General features: G+C 41.3%; 1 protein-coding gene across 7 annotated transcripts in view; it reads left to right on the top strand.

The window, feature by feature from the left end:
* The first annotated feature begins 515 nt into the window (after positions 1–515).
* ryr2a (ryanodine receptor 2a (cardiac)) overlaps positions 516–19,625 on the top strand; it is a 301,573-nt gene continuing 282,463 nt past the window's right edge. For 5 of the 7 annotated variants that reach the window (XM_026177557.1, XM_026177561.1, XM_026177558.1 and 2 more), the window contains exon 1: positions 516–704. In XM_026177557.1, coding sequence (XP_026033342.1) covers positions 657–704 — 48 coding nt within the window. In that variant the 5' untranslated portion in view covers positions 516–656. The remainder of the gene's footprint in view (positions 705–19,625) is intronic. The other 2 variants (XM_026177562.1, XM_026177559.1) reach the window with 1 other exon arrangement.

Genomic DNA, 19,625 nt, shown 5'->3' on the forward strand with positions numbered 1-19,625 from the left:
GTGACTATAGGTGATGGTAGGAACATAGCTCGCTGAAGTTTTTCTTATTATATAACAGTTTTGACTGAAGCATCATCATTTACTGTCACTATGAGATAAACTGAAATATACATGTCATCAACATACACAAACATACACAACCCAGACTGATGACTGTGACTTTGTTTAGTCCACAGGTGGAGGAACTCCAGGGCTCAAGGGCCGGTGTCCTACAGGTTTTAGTCCTTGATCCAGCATAACTGATTGAAATGGCTAAATTATGTCCTCAACATGTCTTGAAGTTCTCCAGAGGCCGGGAACTGAACGAATCATTTGATTCAGGTCTGCTGACCCAGGGTGTGATCCAAAACCTGCAGGATACTGGCCCTTGAGGCCTGGAGTTCCTCACTCCCGGTTTAGTGGAAATGCTCTCTGCTGGCAGGGACCACAGTGGCCAGCAGAGGGAGTAACCCGACCAACGTAGCGTTCGAGCACGCACACTACACACATACACGCTCCTGTGCAGCTCCGCCCCCGACGAGCGTGAGCCATCCAATGAAAGAGAAGTTCATCTATGCGTTGCCTTTCTCTGCTCACACAACACACACACTCGCACACAAGCACAGCCAGCCTCGGCACACAGACGCTGTACGAGCCTCACCGTGTGAACACTAACCATGGCTGAAGGAGGAGAAGGCGAGGATGAAATCCAGTTCTTGCGTACTGTAAGTGTCTCTCTGCTGCTTCTGGAGCAAAATACCGGCGCTGCAGTGAGAGTTCACTGCGTCTTTCTGCTCGGCTCTGTGAGTGTGCGTGCGTGCGTGTTGTGATGTGGGCTGGGAGTTTACCGCATTAAGGGATGACAGCTCCTCCACATTGAAGTCACTGGTCAGGGAGTCCGCATCATGCTGACAGGAGATCAGGGGTGGAGGAGGCGTGAAAACGCACTAACAGAAAGACAGGACAAGCAGATGAGAGGTGGAGAACGGTGTGTGGTGGTGCTGTCGTTGTTCATAAAAAGGAGCTGAGCAGCTTGCAGTCTGCGCGGCGGCGCTGGTGTTGTGTATTGGGTGGATGCGGGGCGCAGTGCGGTGCAGACTGGCAGCATGAAGCCTGCAACATCTGCTGCACTTCGTTCCAGCAGGACTGGACGTCCCTCTTTGGAAGGCTCATGCGGTGAAATCAGTCAGTCATCCGGAGGTCTACGTGAGAGGAGGTGTTGCTTTACAAAAAGTTGCACGTGAATGATCGCGTGAGCTCAGAGTATTTTCTTTCTTCTTGAAGGGAACAGATGGTCTGATATACCTGCACACAACATCTTAATTAATATGCATTCGTGTTAATGTGCAGTTTTAGTCTGCGTGCAGCATTTCTGGCCTGGACTGAGATTATTCCAGCATTGGCAGATCTGTTTTGCTTGTTTTGGGAATTGTCGCTGACATAATGTTGCCATCATATTGCTGATGACTGCAGTAGTACTAAGATGCAATGAGCTGATACTGGAAAACCCTTGGAACAGGTTGAAGTTTTTGGTAGGAAAATGTGAATAGATGGGCAGTCGCTGTCTGTCCTGTATCCAGTGGAGCTTGATTTTCTAGGCTAAAAATGTTCATATGCTCTGTCAGTCAGATTAATGTGTATTATATGAATAGAGTCAGACCCAAGGTTCAAAGCCAAAAGCTTTTAAGTGCAGTGTGTGCGTTTCCTCTGGATATTCTGACAATCAAAAGACAACATGTTAGATTAACTCTAGAGCCATCGAAAAACGCCTCCAACCAATACAGCATTTTTAAGGCCAAGTTTATAAAAAGACCAAGCCTCTGCTTGGGGCGGGGGACTTTTGTTGTTCTTTATTTCATCTTGTATTGTTGTCACCCTGCTGGGCGACATGGACAGTTTGTGAATAACTTGCAGGATTATGAAATTCATGCCACAGGTGCATCTGCTAAAAGGCTCAGACAAGTTCAAATGTCAAACCCGTCAGGTCACCGAGGTCAACTTTTCTCTAAATCACAGATTTTTACATTTCTACCATACGTGCATCTAGTAGGGGGCTGCTGGGGGAGGCTTGTGATAGACACTGGTTCATATTTTTTTCTTTATCAGAGCCAGTGTTTAACAGTCACTCAGCATCACATTGCACGAAAATAAGTACTAAGTACTACTCATTGTGATATATCAAACTCATAATGGTAAAATATTGTAGAAAATCTTCTCAACAGTGAAATATTTTGTCTGATTGTTATTTTTATTATTGTTTTTCTTTCAAAAACCAACACAAGTGTTTTTATAGAAGCTGATAGTCAGTCAGCAAGATGGCAGCAGCAGAGTCACATGACAAGTCAAACAATCTTTGGTTTTCATGTATTTTTACTTGAAAACTATCAGTTTTATTCCTAATTTAATTCCTTCAAAATCAACAGGATTAGATTAAAAATAAATAAAGACGAGTCTTTGCATTTATATTGACAATTACAGCTGGACTGAAGTGGCATACGGTCTTCACACTTCAGTATTCAAACGGAAACATTTCAACATGTCACATCTGGTCACGAACAACTCTGTAATATTTTACACTTTTGTTATTATTATCATTAAAATATAATGTTAAACATTATATAATACCAGTGTTACTATTAAATAACAATATTGAAGAGTATCATATGTTGTAGCTCACATGCGAGGGCAGTGTTTTCTGCCACATCCATCTGATATAAGATTTGAATATTAGATTTGAAAATGACTCCTACACAAATATAACATGTTTATAATAAAAATACCAAATTTCTTGTTTAGACGTATCCAGACTGGGTGTTTTATTCGACCGTCTGTTTAGTCAAGTCTAAATTGCGCTGCCAGTGGTTCTAATTTTAAGGAAGCTTATATCTTAGCAGGTTCTGTGGAAATTGTAGGGAAAGTTGCACATTTTACTTCGAGTTTATTATCATCATTATTGGAGTGGGTGCTTGTGTTTCAACCACTAAGGTGAAGGTGATCTGTTATAATGTCCTGTGGGCATTTCCCTCAGAATGCTGCTTTCAGCACCCAGAGACGTAGCAGGAAATTAAAAGCAAAAGCAGAGTTGGAGGTGGAGACTCCTGGTCACTACACAGACAAGCTTCCACCAGTCGCCATCTCAGCATGTGGTAGCCTGTGAGCCATGGCTGCAGCAAGAGGCACTGCTTTCATGCCAAAGCTCGTCATTTAATGTAATTCCTGAACATACTGACTGAAGAGAAATTCATGAGTCCATAACGTGAGCTTTGTTATAATGAGTTCATTTGTTTTATGTGTACTTTTATGTTTTTATTTATGTTTGAAGTAGTACTCTTACAAAGTGTGCAGTGTCAGCCTTATATTAGAGTGCCTGAGGAGGTTTATGGAATAATTAAATATTATTATCAGTAATAACATGTAAAAAATAGTCCCGTGGTTAGATTAATTTATTTGTTTGTTTATTTGTAGCTCTTAGATAAATGATGTCAAATGTGGCTGCTGTTGTGGTGTAGAATTAAATGTACATTGTTTAGTAGGTTTAGCAGGACTCATGTTATCATATGATTGCTTCTATAAACTTTGCACTTCGGCTCAAAGGCACAGCACACGCCTGCATTCTTTTTTAGCTCAGACTTTATGACTGGATGTCCTGACTCTCATCTTGGCTGCTTTGATGCTTATTTAAGGATTTTGACATGTTTGCTGTACAATGCTTGCACAAAGACAGCGTTTTGTATTTACTTATTTTAAAGCATTAGCCTAGCCTTTTTTCTACATCACCCCTGGATTTGCTGAAAAATTACTGTTTGCTCCTCTTGATAATGTTTCATCCTACTGCCTCTACGCCTTTACTGTTTCCTGTGACTAGGACACTCAAAACAGCAAAGCAGCTTTCTTTCAGGTACGCATGACTTAATAACGGCTTGTAAATTTACATGCAGGCCTTTTGTTTCCCTCTGCCCCTACGTCTCATCTTCTTCCTCCTGCTCCATTCCTACCTTTCATGTTCCTCTGCATCCCTCCCTCTAATCCTGCAGCACTCCTGCTAAGTGCACTTTATATGCAGATCAATACATAGTTTCTGGTGACTGATGATGTGTCAGCACAAACCAAACAGCATGGCAGCAGCTATGTGTTTGTGTTCATTTAATCCCTGTTACAGGGAAATGTTTGTTTGCAGAGAGTAAATGAAGCCAGAGCACAGAATTCCAAAGGAGATCTGGTACAGGTCAATTTAAATAAAGATATCCACTGTGTTGATGTAAAAAGAAGCAGCAGTAGGTAAAAGCTAGTATTTTAGGCTGCTCTCTACTCCAGTGTAATGGTTAACACCTAAAAGATCCCTGGTTCAAGACCAAGAGGACACAGCGTTACCAAGAGGACACAGCGTAACCAAGAGGACACAGCGTAACCAAGAGGACACAGCGTTACCAAGAGGACACAGCGTTACCAAGAGGACACAGCGTAACCAAGAGGAGACAGCGTTACCAAGAGGAGACAGCGTTACCAAGAGGAGACAGCGTTACCAAGAGGAGACAGCGTTACCAAGAGGAGACAGCGTTACCAAGAGGAGACAGCGTTACCAAGAGGAGACAGCGTTACCAAGAGGAGACAGTGTAACCAAGAGGACACAGCGTTACCAAGAGGACACAGCGTTACCAAGAGGACACAGCGTTACCAAGAGGAGACAGTGTCACCAAGAGGAGACAGTGTTACCAAGAGGAGACAGTGTAACCAAGAGGAGACAATGTTACCAAGAGGAGACAGTGTACCCAATTTCTCTGTGATTGTGTTTCTCACTTTGTCTGTTTGTTTTTTTCTTGAATTTTTTAAATGAACTTCTAGTTGACAGTTAATCTGTAGGGGCTGGGAAAAAAGGAATTAATTGAGGAGTGTTGTTGAAGGACTCACAATTTTAAGTAAACCCCTGGAGGCAGTCCAGTGATATCAGGTCAGAACTGTTTGTTGATCAGCACATGAAATTAGAGATGGGGAAGCAAAAACTGAGAAGATTAAGTTGGAGCATGAAAGTCTGAGGGTTGAAGCAGCATTAGAGGGAGAAAGTAAAAGTGGAACAGTTAATACTGGAACTGATGAACGAGTGGAAACCAGCTACTTGCATTTTAATGAGGAGAAGGTGAAGATGGCTTATCTGGTTGCAGTTGAGACAACGACGACACCTGTTTGGGACTAGCTGGTTCCACTTAACTGGGATTAAGGAGCGACACTGGAAAAGTAAATCAGCTTCTTAAGGATGAATTCACTGTCCCATTACATTTTCTCACTTTAAAGAGTTTATAAAAACTGCATGAAAGATGCAAATGGAAAGTGACCATTATGTTCCTGCTTTAGGTCAAAATGAGCAAAATTCAACTCTAAGTGTGTTTTTTGTTTGTTTAGTTTTTCCCCACCCTTTTCCGACTGAGGACCATGGACTCAGACCTGGAAGTGCAGATCCTCTTTCCCACTGCTTCACATTCAGCCGCTCCAACGCGAGTTGCAGATCACTACCTCATGAAGCCAGCAGAACCACATGACCTGCAAAAAGGAGGGATGAGATTCTGAGGTCACCAAAGCACAAGCCTCCCACCATCTGGCCTATGTCCAGAATCTGTGACAGAGGGCAGCCCTGATGGACTGTGTTCACTATGGATGAAGTCCAGTAACAGAACACACCTTAATTTCAGATTGTTCCTCCCAATCACGCCTCTCCAGGTCTTGCTGTCATTGCCTACATGAGCATTAAAGTCTCCCAGTAGGAAAATGGATTCACTACATGTAGCACCCTTGAGCACCCTCCACCACTGACTCCAAGAAGGTTGAGTATTCTGACCTGTCACTTGGCAAATAATTGCAGATAACAGTCAGGACCTGTTCCCCAAGCTGAAGGCGCAGGGAAACACCCCCCTCACTCACTGGCAGAAACTCCAGTGTACTGAGCAGATAAAGGATTGCCCACCCTGCTCACTGCCTCTCACTGAAGGCAATTCCAGATTGGAACAACGTCGATCCCCTCTCCAGGAGACTGGTTCCCGAGCCCAAGCTAGTTCAGGTTCTTCCCCTTTCAGAGAGGTGATATTCCATGTCCCAATAGCCACCCTCGATAGTCGGAAATCAGTCTGCCAGGGCAGGTTTTTCGGACTGCACCTGGGCACCAGTCGCTCTTTGTGGATGGGGCCGTGGTAACCCAGTCTTGTGCAGGGTACACAGGTCCCTTGCTCTTTTGACAGTTATAGGGGTCCTTTGAATTGCTCTTTGTCTGGTCCCTCACCCAGGACCAGACAAAGAGCCATGTGTGTGTGTAATACACCTTTTTCCTTGGGGGATCCTACCACATTGCAAAGCAACCCCCCCCCAAATAACATATCCCTGCACCATGTTAAAGTAGAAATTCACAGAAGGGACCTTTGAATCAGTTTGATACAAATAACCTGCCATTTTAAGTAACACATATGTTATTTGTAATCGATGCCACACAAGAACATTTATTTATGTATTTATTTATTTTTTACCTTTTATTGTTTATTTTATTTTAACTTGCTAAATACGGGACAGACTTGATTGGGGAAAAGAAAGAGGGAAAGAAAAACAGTGGGGAAGAGGGACGGGGATAAAGGGCAAAACCCAAAAACCAACAAAATAAGCAGACAAAAACTACATCTATCAATCACCTGGGTCACCTGTTGAGAAAGAAAAAAGAGAAAAAAGCAGCAGAAGAAAAAAGAGCAACATAATAAACAGCATCACAATGATATATGTGAATATGACAGTAAATACTAAATATTAAACATTATTGTGCAGCACGTAAGATCAACAGAACACAGTGTGCTTTGAGGTAGGAGCCAAAAAGGGTGTAGTTTGTGGGTGTGAGCACCCGTGTGTACACCTGTGAGCATGAACGCGCTTGTAAAAGAACATTTTCTGACCTGACGAGCAGTGTTACTCACAAAGGAATGAGTGAATGAATCTATTGTTCAAACCTCAGTGCAGTTCTGTGGATGAATGTACACAGTGATGACCCCATCACAGGTGGCAGATGTCACAAATGGTAATCTCTAACAAAGTTAACAAAATGTCAGTTCTAGGTGGCTGATGGCTACAACGGATGTCCAGAGTATAATGCTAGCATCACACATGCAACAATAGGAAATATGTTAGGATGAAATACATTTAACATTTCCTTTCTGGTTGTATAACAGCATCATTGCTTCTTGTTTTGCTCACTAACAGACATGGTGACATGGTGACTAGAGTTCCCTGTGAGAGGAAACAAACATGTTTGTCATAGCACTTTCTCATCTTCAGCTGTTTGCTTTCATGGACTCAGGTTACTGCTGAAAGTGAATAATATCATTTCACAAGTACCTGTAACCACAGTGGGGGTGAAATTAGCAGAAAGAGGTGTAGCCTACTGTAAGAGGATTTGAGCGTAAGGAATGGCACAAAGAGTGTAGACTGTTTTTAGGAGCAGTGATGCTGAGCTTATTTGTGTTAGCATAAAACTCAATGTACCCATTATGCCATCTAAGCACCATCCTAAATTCATCAAGGGAGCTTAGTTCCCCATGTAAGGACATGCTGACCGCCCTGTGGAGCAAAACAGTTTTTAAACACACGCTGCTGACCCACTATACACTTTGTAACACAGATGGAAGTTAAGAACACAGCTTCTAAAACAAGTAGTATGACGCAAGAAGAAGAGTGCAGATCTGTGACTATCTATGACAGGTACAGTGTCAAATCAGTGCATCACCCTATCAGTGTATGGGTTTTTTCCTTTTTCTCCTTAATCTTGAAACTTTCTTTTAATTTTCCAATTGCTGTCACTTCAAGGAGCATGCACATAACATTCCCAACTAAACACGCTGTGCTAAATAAGCATGTCACAATGCTAGTAATGTGGTCATTGGTAGCAGGATCAGATTTGTTCTATTTAGTGAAATAAATAAACTAATCCTTGTTTGAAAACAAACAAAACAAACAAAGTTGATGCATTTTTGTTTGTTACTGAAATTGTTCTCCTTGCACAGACAAACAAAAGTAATGTCATATTAAAAAGCAACCTTCTTCAAGTGTAGGTTTTATGTAACAAGAGCTCAAATAAACCTGTCCTCAGCAGGTCTTAAAAATTAAACTCACGATGAGACCCTGTTATCATTTATTTAACAAAACTTAGGCCAAAATGTTGACACAGTGTGTGAAACATTAAGTACACCCCTACTGCTTCCATCAGAATTAAAAGAAAGAGAAGCATCCAGGTGTTGACAATCAAATGCAATTGATTAATTGATCATCACCATTTGTGACCATCTCTATAACAGCAGAGGTGAAAGCAAAGAAAAGACATCAGCAATTGTTGATGGGCTTTTATGACCCTTCCCATCAGTCTGGGTTATAAATCCTTTTTTAAACAATTTAAAGTCTATCAATCTACTCTCAGTGTGTACTGTCCTAGGAGTGGACACCACAGGAAATTCACTCCAAATGTCAGAGTCTACAGGCCTGAGTTAGCATTGTACAAGGTTAAAAGTTTCTGACAGTACAATTAGAAAAAGACTGAGCAAATATGGCTTTTATGGAACGTGGACAGCAGAAAGCCTCTCTGAAAAAATACACGACAGCACGGCTCAGGTTTGCAAAGGTGTTAGCAAACTACAATACTTCTGAAACTGTGTCTTTTGGCCAAACGAGATACTAAAGAGAAGCTCTTTGATCATGATGTGCATCATGATGCATATCAGCACAAACCCCTCATACTTCAATTGAACTCAATTCAGGTTTTTTTTTTTTTGTTTTTTTTTTTTTTAAACATTGTGCCAAAAATTATAACAGTTGCTTAAAGGCAACCCAACAATCATATGACCCCCTATGAGCAAGCACCTTGGTGACAGTGGGAAGGAAAAACTCCCTTTTAACAGGAAGAAACCTCCAGCAGAACCAGGCTCAGGGAGGGGCGGGGCCATCTGCTGCGACCATTTTGGGGTGAGAGAAGGAAGACAGGATAAAGACATGCTGTGGAAGAGAGACAGAGCCATTAATCATTAAATGTAGAGTGTTGCATAAACACAGTGAGTGGGGAAATAAACGGTGAGTGAAGAAGAAACACTTGGAGCATCATGGGAATCCCCGAGCAACCTAGACCTACTGCAGCATAACTAAGGGAGGAAAAGTTTGAAGTCTAATCTTAAAAGTAAAGGGTGGCTGTCTCCTGAATCCAAACTGGGGGCTAGTTTCACAGCTGAAGGCTCTGCCTCCCATTCTGCTTTTAAAAGCTGTTTTGCTGCCATATTTGTGATTAGTCAAATGCTACCAATGCCACCCTTTCATGTGAGCACGTGGAAGAAAGCTTCAGTGAATTGACAGTCAGCTTCATGTGATCGCTTAACTTGATTGGCAGTGTTTGGGTAAGTGAATCCATTTAATGGAAAGATACTGTACCCTGGGTATGTTGAACTCTTTCGTAGTACAGGACCCTGGGCACCTTGCAGTCATAGAGTCGACTGTGAACTCTCTGTTTGCCAAAGTATTCTAGAGTCAAATGTGAGGCCATCTGTCTGACAGCTAAAGCTTGGTTGAAACTGGGTCATACTCCAGGACAACAATCCCACGCACAACAGCAAATCTGCAGCAGAATGAGCTGGAGGCTTGCTTACTTTCATGCAGTTTCTCAGTATGAAAGTTTAACGACTTCCCTCCTAGTTTCATAAATGTTACCTCTCCATCAAAGCTGCACAGTTCTCTCGCTATCAATCAAAAACCGCCCCCGCGTGTGTTTGTGTAATACACCTTTATTTAGACGCGACAGCACATTTATGCAACTTGCTGTGAACTCCTGTGAAGTGTTCAACAGAATTTAGCTTTAACATGTTAATGTGCACTTGGTCAGAATCATTTGCATGAATTTGACCTGCTGAAACCAAGAACGAACAAACCAGCTGTATGCTGGCCAGCCATTAGTGCCCTAACATTTTTCACCCGAGATTAAACATTTTCAGGTCGCATCAAAATTTCTCTGCATCATTTCTGGGCCCAGAGGCTAATTGGATTTCTAGATACAAATATTGTCTGGAAACCATGAAAATTTGGGTGACTGGTGAGACGGTGTTAGCGCTGACACTTTGGAAGTAAAAACAGTTTTTTATTGTGACTGAATTTCAGACAATTCAAAATATTTTTTTTAAAAGTTGACAGGAATGTCAGAGCAGTCAAGAATGCAAACGTCCTCACTCGTATCAGGCAGTAGCCTGTATATACAGTACGGACATGGCAAGCTCAGCCATTGGATTGAGATTCTGCATTTTGAGGCCTCAGTGCATTTTTGAGTTTTTGTTTTTCCTTCTTTGTCAAATGAGAATGAAAAACAATTACCACATTACAGTACTCATGTTATTTGTATTATTAACCGCAGGTGTACAGCAGCCTCTTAACATCGAGCTGACAGCCATCTGTGAGTTTGAGCTGAGTCTGAATTTGTGTTGAAATGAGGATTATTTCACACTTCACTGTTTGAATACAGCAGATTCCTCATGATACAGATGTGCTAACATGGGGGAAAACACAGCAATTACAAAAAACACTCATTAGTCTCAGCTGTAGAGGTCATACTACGTATTAAAGAAGGTGTAAGTAACTGAAAATCGGTACACTGTTGTTCATTTCTTTCACATATTGGTTTCCTACCGTTGTCATTTGGTCAGGCTGATATTTATCTGATTTTTTGGAATCAGATAAATAGTAATCAGAATCAGAAAGGGTTTTATTGCCAAATGTTGAGCAGGTTTACAACATTAGGAAATTGCTGCGGTGCTTCAGTGCAAACATACTGTCATAAATTATAATAACAGTTACAGTCGAACAATATTTAACTATTTAACATTTTTCTATTTATTTTTGTTCTCAGCTTTTTTAATGTTGTTTTGTATTTCAAAGTATAGCGATCTCTGTCCTTTCATCTCCAGCACCGCTGTCATAAAACTCCTGACCTGTTGGTTATTGCTGCTGAAAGTTGCGATTATTTCGTTCTCATCGGACACCGACAATGACTGGAGCTGGGCAAGCTGAGAGACCAGCTGGTCTGCTTTCACTGTTCAGACATCAGTTTCGATTCGCATTAACAGATACACAAGCTTCAGTGATTTAGCATCTTGACAGATGAGTTTCCTCTTGGTCAGAGTATGTGATCTAGAGAAGAATGAGTGATAAAAAGTTGTTAATAACTCCTTTTGAACTTTAGCAGGGAAAGCTGTAATGATGATGGAGAGGTTCTTACAAGTTGAGCATGTGCAGGCTCACTCAGCACTTTAGATTAGCATCTGTGAGAATCTCTGAATGTAAGATGTTTAAACAGCCTTTAGTCCTCTGTAGATATGCACAGTTAACCATGTCACTCAAGCCTTTTAATTCAGCTGATTCTTTATTATTCATGTATTTGAAGATAGTTCTTTGTCTGTTTGTGAGCTCATAAACAGCATTTTTTTTAATAGATTTGTGGTTTTCTCAGAACGGGGTTGTCTCTGCTTGCCTGTCTGTGAATGTCTCTGCATGCCACGCCTCCTCAGGTTATTGTAGATGGTATCAGTGACTCTCATTTGGATTCCTGTAAAGGTGGAACTCTTTCACAAGATTTTGATTATGTAAACAGGACTACGATATACGCGATATTCATAGAAATCTATTATTACAGTTGATGTCAACTGTTTACATTTAAAGACAGAATAATGGATGCCTAGTGGGTCAAAAGGTAAGCAGTGGGAGTGCTACCAGCGGTCTACAGGACTGTGCGTACACCGGGGCTTGTGAACATGCTTTGAAGGTGACCTTTAACAGGTTCAAAGGATGAACAGGGCGAGGCATGAGTCAGAATCTTAACTGGGAATGTTCTTTTCTTAGCAATTGTAATATTAAATAGTCCTAATAGAACAGATGTGCTTGTTTAATTTTTTGAGCTTGGCTTGTTTCAGTAAACTGGGCTTTTAAAAAAAAAATATTCAGAGTCAATAAATTCAGTTTGATAAAGCTGAAGGTGAATCCCTGCAGAATAGCTTAGACTGTCAGAATAGTCTTCAGTCACACTGGGTTTGATCTCCAGAGTCTCTCAGTGCTTATGTGAAAAAGACATGAATCTAATTAAGCTAGCATCAAATGTATCACGCTGACATATGGTGGCCTGCATTTGCATTCTTTCATACTATATGGCATATAAGGCTTGGTTTAGCACTGTAAAAGTCTCTGGCTACAAAACTGTCTCAGTGACTTTTATCTCTTCATGTGATCCCAGACTTCTTTCTTCATTATTTGTAATAGTTCAGATTTTACATTTGATTAGCAGGAGGCTCAGATAGCTAGGAAACCCCACCACTGAAGCATATATCCTGGTCAAGAATCTAATCAAGATTCCTCACATTGATACTTGAGGCCAAGCTAAAGCCATCCAGAAGAAGGATGTGGTTAAATACCACATTTCTAAGATTTGGTACAAGGGAAGTGAAATGCCTTCTTTCAGGTAATGCCACCGTTTTTCCACAGCAGCGACAGCAACACAACAGCGAGATGCTCCTGCTCTGTGGTGAAGTCATTTATTGCTGTTTGGTTCAAGCTGCAGCTGGCAAAGTTCAGTCTGTTGAGCCATAACTGCGTCCAATCCCACGTCACTGGCATCAGTGTATTGAGACTTTGCATGTGACGTGAGGTTTCTGCTATAGTGGACATGATGATGCCTGCCAATTCTGCTGCACTGTTGGGAGCAGCAATCACCATCGACAGAAAGAGAATCTTTGTTAATCACTTTCTGCTGATTTGGATAGAAGAAGACAAGCAAAAAGTATTTATGTGATACAGTGGAATCAAATAGTAATAACAGTTACAGTCTAACAATATTTAACCATGTAACATTTTTCTATTTATTTTTGTTCTCAGCTTTTTTAAGCTGCCTCCTCCACCACTACTCTCTGCAACTGCCTTTCATCCTCTTCCTCCTCAACTGAAGCCTTACTCCTGAACTGAAGTTTAGGCTCTAACATAAGAACTCTTACAAGAACATGCTTATTCATTCTTGATATTATCACAATTAGTTATTGACAGGAGGTTTGTCTGCAATCCTCCTGTCTCCAGACAGCTGACAAGAGCCGACAAACAACAACATCCCACATAGCAAAATTGGTATGGCCCAGATCAGGCCCACACACCGCAAAGAATGATGGCCCAGATCTGGTTTGCCAGAGTGGCCCACACATGGGCCAGCACAAGGCCAGTTGCAGACACACTGGTGGTCCTGTGCTGGCCCAGAACAGTTTCAGCTCTGGCCCCAGATGTCAGCCTAATGTGTGCCTTAATCAAGCCATGTAATAACAACATGTGCTGGAACATAATAGTGCAAAAGTAGCATGACGAAACTGTTCAGTGAATGGACTGATTCTTATATAGCGCTTTTCTACTCTCCCAGATTACTCAAAGTGCTCTATACAACATGCCACATTCAACCAATCACACACCTTCTGCTAACTACATTCAGACACATTCACATTCCTGACATGCAGACTGGAGGAACCAGGGATCAAACCACTAACCTTCCGATCAGTCGGTGACCTGCTCTACCTGCTGAGCTACAGCCATCCACTGGCAACGATGAGTAAACCATCACTAGGTTTTGGATAAAGTGTACACTCACGAACCTGTTAAACGTGCATTTGAAACGTTGGCTACCATAGCAGTATAGTATTGCAACATGGCATTTGGGTCTAACTAAAATAGCAAAATAGGAACATAAATAGTGCCATCATTGCCAAACCTGGCCCACATCTGGTTGACATACACTCTGCCATGACACCAGTCGGTCAGAAGGGCCAGCTTGATGCCGGATCCAGGCCAGACCTGTTTGCTATGAGCCTGGGCCACATAACCCAAACCACAATCGAGCCAGATGTGTCATGCCATCACATAGACAGTGCCATCAGGCCTGGCCCATATCTGAATGACATGCGTCTTATCATGCCAGAAGTCAGCCAGCAGTGCAGGCTTGATACCAGATCTGGGCCAGACCTGTCTGCTATGTGGGATACCGTTATAAACTAACAGTATAAGTCGTTGACAATGTAAGTGATAATATGCAGAGATGTGACAATATCAAAATGTAATAAAAATCAGGTAAATACCTCAGTAGTGACCATTGACCCTTTTCCACTTCTTCAAGTGACTGCAGTTTCAGTCCACTGACTGAGATTTGTTACTCATCTTGACACAAAACACTGATAAGTACACAAACTGTCCTAGGCCTTCAGATCTCATCCAGTATAGTTTGTGGGATTGTTGATAACATAATGATATAAATAGTGTGGCTAGAATTTGGAATGACCTGGAATAAGGCCTTTAAATTATGAGGTGGTTTTAGAAGGTTGTTAAATGAATAAACTACTGAAAACCCAGATTCGATTTCTTAATTTCCTTTTCTTGTAAATGAACTGAATTACTATGAACTAAAATTTATGTTCATTGTAACTGCTCCTGAAGGTTTTTCATGTTCGAAGTAGAATAAAGGGCCATGCTCCAACTGATGTTCAGCCAGTATTTTAATCTTCTTTTCACCAGCAAACACCGTGAAAAACTATGATGAAATGATCAATGAAAAACACGGATATTACATCAGCAGAACAAAAATTACAACTCAAATAAAACATACACACAAAGTAAATGCACCAACATACCGTGTGCGCCTTTCTACTGAACATTCATGAGCAATTGTAGTCCATATCTTCTATATTTCCACCTTTTACACAAGCCAGCATTCTCTTTCTGGCTCGAGCCGTCAGTCTCTGGTGACATGTGCGCTTAATTGAGCATCACCCCAAAGCATGCGCACCACAAAGCGCCACACTCAGGTCCACCAGTAGGTGGCGACAACACAACATGAATCCAGATTAAACACCAAATTTTGAACATCGCAATCACATACTAATTACATTTCAATGCGACGACTACATTCATGTTATGAACATAAATTTGTCTCATTAGCCTCTTTTCCATTAGTACCTACTCGGCTCAACTTGCCACGGCTTGCCATGACTTTACTCAGATCGACTGGTTTTCTATTACAATCAAGCACTCTCGTGACTCATCTAGTGACCCCACTGACCAGCCAATCGGTGGCATGCAGTCTGACGACATCACATTTTTAGTACCTGTTCAGATTGCTTTGAACCCCGGCCGAGCAGGTACTATTTAAGGACCTGGTACCAGCTATTATGACCTAATGGAAAAGCCTGAAAACTGTGGCGAATCATGGCGAGTCAATCTGAGTAGAGGTACTGTTGGAAAAAGGGCTACTGACACTGCCTGAGGGAAGCGTGTGTAATGTAAATAGAATGGGTTCTACCACAGAACACTGTGGAACTTATTAACCTTAGTGTGTGATGAGACTCCCCGTTTACATGAAGAAACTGGACTCTGTCAGACAGATGCAATTCAAAGAGCTGAAGTGCTGTTGTTTTGGAGGAAGGGAGGTTCAGGGTTTCAGTAGTCATCATCATGGGCTCATCGGATTAGAATGAGAATAAGCAGTCATCAATCATTTGCAGGTTTTGTCGTTTTATTGTATAACGGGTAAAGGAAAGAAAGACACACATGGACTGCTCTCTCTAAAAAGGAGAAAGTATGATTTAAGTAACTCAAAATGATACATGAACTCAGGAGACTCAAAGAGAAACTCACCTCAGCTGCCGCCCCATGTGGGAGTGAAGAAAGAGTGAGGGGTAGGTGAGTGCAGTCCTTATATAACGAGTGACAGGTGAGTGCAATTAAGGCCAAGCACCACACCCAATCAAAGGTGACGAAAAGAAACAAGGTGCATCTGGTTAAGTGAATGTGCTAAAAGGTGAGCCTTTACAACAGCTGTATCTTTAAATCCTATGACATGCTCTAATTTCTATTGTGAGATATTGTGGTCAACAGCATCAAGGAAGATGGAGATACATGGCAGATAATTGGCTAAGACAACTGGGTCAAGTGATGGCTAATGGTTTAATTACTGCGAGCTTGAATGCCTGTGGTATGTAGCCCATCAAAAGTGTATATAAATCCAGAAGCACTAACAATCTGACCAGAAATTGAAATGCACTGACATGAAGCCACAAACACTGATGCAGGGCAGCACCAACACTACCATGTCAGAAGAGATGGGAAATTTTTCAGCTCGAGTGCTAAACTGGGAGGGTGTATTTAGTATATAATGTGAGTAGGGCTGCACAAAAGATTATTTTGATAGTCGACTAGTCACCGATTATTTTTGCAATTAGTCGACTAGTCAGATCATGCATCCATTGGACGTAAAACGTACAGGTTATTGCATCAGCATGCATCTTATAATAACTATCATTAGCTTACAGCTTGAAGTGTTTAAGGTATGTGCTAACTAAAAATAAAGTCAAGATGATAGTTTATTAATATTTTAATGCTCAGCCGTCTGCTCCTTGCTCCCTAAAATTTAACAGGACACTGGAGTATATTCTCGACCATCTCACCTGTTTAATCTGTTTAACCAGTTTTCTGCTTGACGTTTATTCAGCTGTGTGAAAACTATAACTTTAATCTCAGCCAAACCGATTTACTGAGCAACAAATAAAACACTGAAAAAAGCCAAACAATAACATTTTTAAGTTATCTAAGTGACTTCTATATCATGTTTAACCTGAGTAGCGAAAGGTGGGTTTGAAAATGATGTGCCGGGAGTCCGCTGTTCTTGCTGGTTCTACTGAGCCTTGCCCCCGGCTAGCTATTGAGCTGGTGGATAACAGACGTCTCCGAAAACGTCGGAGTGCTTCTGAAAGTATGTGGTGTCTTGATAAACTGAGCAGATATTTGAAGTTTACACAGCTACATTCTCGCCTGAAAATATGTTAAAAGTTTATTTTGTGACCCAGAAAGAATAATAAGAGTAATATTAAAACTAACTAGCTGCCGCCATTGTTGGAAACTGGAATTGGCTGGGCCGTGCTATGAATTCTGGGATAGGTTGGGCCACCCGACCCATCCTTCAAATCTGGGGAAAAGGAGGACATACTTGTCGGCCGTATTTGGAGAAGTCTTCGAATTTGCACAGCCTGTGTCGCGTCACTGTAATGTAATGTAAACGTCCCCTGCATTTGGACACAGCTACAAGACACTGCTTCTTCTTGTTTAACGGCAGCTGGCATCCTTGTACATGCAGTGCTGCCATCTTCTGTTTCAGTCCGTTATTACACTCTTAAATCCTACTACTTATTCCTGCGTCTTTTGGGATCTTACAAAGCTTCAAACGACGTGTCGACTATTAAATTTGTCGTCGACTAATCGTGGCAGCCCTAAATGTGAGGCATTCTATGAAATTATTTACATTAAATATTAAAAACTTTGCTGCAATTAATTTATATATAATGCAAGCCCTCCTCCACTCACTATTTCTGGTCAGTAAAAATCATAATGACTCATCTGAACCGGAGTTTTTGTTTTTAATGGATTAATTAATCATGTTTCATAGACAACAATTCAAACAGTCCTAAATACTTATTTTTTTTGTTCTACTGTTGTTATTTAAGTTACTCCATCCATTTTAGCAATCCTCATAAAATGTTGCACTCCAATTATTTGTCAATCTTTTTTTATGTTGATTGTCTTTGTAACAGTGACAGGAAAACAAGCAAAGCAAAGAAAAGGAAACACACAGTGGAGATCAGCATGATATTCCAGAATAATGCTGTCCTTATTTGGATTCTCCTCTCTTATGTCTTCAATACAAATCACTTTGACCTCTTCAGGTATTCCATTTAACTTTATCCATCCAAGGTAGCTTGTACTTTCTGCTGCTTTTTGAGGTATCAGACATGTTGGGCAATATTAGTGTCCTTTTTTGTCTGGTATTCTATTAAAATAATATGTGTTTCCTTAAGTTGTTTCTCTTGCCTGTTTCAGTAAATCAGTCGGATGATGAATGCTGCTTTCTCCATGGGAGTAAGGGACAGATTGAAATATCCTCACCCTGAACGGAGATCTGTCTGGGGGTTTTTTTTTGTGTTATTTTTAAGCAAAAAAGACGAAGACCTCTTTCTCCAGGGACAACTGTTCTGTCGATGGTGCATCAGCTCCTATCTCAGCTCCACTAGACACATTTCTAGCATAGGAACACTGTATGGTGTTTAATGTGTAACTGATCTTCTGGACAGTCTGAGGTTCAAATTGCTGGTACTAGATGGGCCAAAACATAATTTCCCAGAGGTGTTTTATTGGATTTAGGTCAGGGGAATGTGAGGCCACTTAATGGTATCAATCCCTTCATCCTCCAGGAACTGACAGCATAAAAAGCTGGCCACTGTGCAGGGCCCACTGCAGGGTGTGATAGTGAGTCCAAGGATTTCATTGTGGTTAGTGGCAGTCAGGGTGCTGTTGCCCAGTCTGTGGAGGTCTGTATGTCCTTCCATGGATATGCCTCCCCAGACCATCACTGACACTGGTCGTATTGGTAAATGGACTGATTCTTATTTAGCGCTTTTCTACTCTCCCGGAGTACTCAAAGCGCTGTATACAACATGCCACATTCACCCAATCACACACATTCACACCAGCACTGTCTTCTAAGTTTCTTAATGCTTCCTAACTATCATTCATACACATTCACCTTCCAATGAACGCATTGGAGAGCAATTTGGGGTTAGTATCTTGCCCAAGGATACTTGGCATGCAGACTCGGGGAGCCACGGATCGAACCACCAACCTTCTGATCAGTAGATGACCTGCTCTACCTCCTGAGCTACAGCCACCCTATTGAATGATGTTATAAACAGCATAATGTTCTCTACAGCTTATCCAGACCCTTTCAGATCTGGAACATCAGAATGAAAGATATCTTTATTGTCATTGCAACTAGGGCTGGGCGATATGGCCTAAAATCCATATCATGGTATAATTTGAAGCATGTGCGGTAATGATATATATTGCGATATATTCTTTTCTTCTGTATAACGTTTTTTCCGCACTATAAGGCGCTCTTAAAATAATTAAATTTTCTCAAAAATCAACGGTGCACCTTATAATGAATTCTGGTTGTGCTTACTGACCTTAAACCGATTTTATGTCTGTCAAATCTGTCAAAAAATGTTTTAGTCAACTTTGGTAAGCTACGAAGCCGCACCGCTTGTTGGATTGTTGGAGCATTATGGCTACCGTAGTCTGGAGCCTCACAGAGTAATCTGGGTCCAAAACTCCATCCACTTCAGGTCCTAGAGTCAAACGAACACTGCAGCATCACTGAGAGTTAAAAACTGTCTAAACTATTTTATCTTTAATAAAATAATCAGCGTTGCTGCTTTACCAGGTGTAACAATGAAGTTTAACATCCAGGCATCCATGAAAACAGAATTTATTAAATTTAACAGTTTGAAGTTAGCAGGAAGTTAGCTCGCTAGTTTCCACCTAAACATGATATAGCATGTTCTGACTGAGAGATTTCTGACAAAATTCATGCATGTAGCATGTGCTATGTGATGTGCTAACGACACAGCTATGTTAGCATAACATAAACTGTGAAGCTGGAGGATGAATGCTAACTTTTTTCCACTCGATAAAAGTTAACGTGAGGGTTCCCGATGGTTAGGGACAAATGCAATCGCAATGTAAACGGACTAAGC

This window comes from Astatotilapia calliptera, chromosome 8, assembly GCF_900246225.1.
Source record: "Astatotilapia calliptera chromosome 8, fAstCal1.2, whole genome shotgun sequence".
Lineage (NCBI taxonomy): Eukaryota > Metazoa > Chordata > Actinopteri > Cichliformes > Cichlidae > Astatotilapia > Astatotilapia calliptera.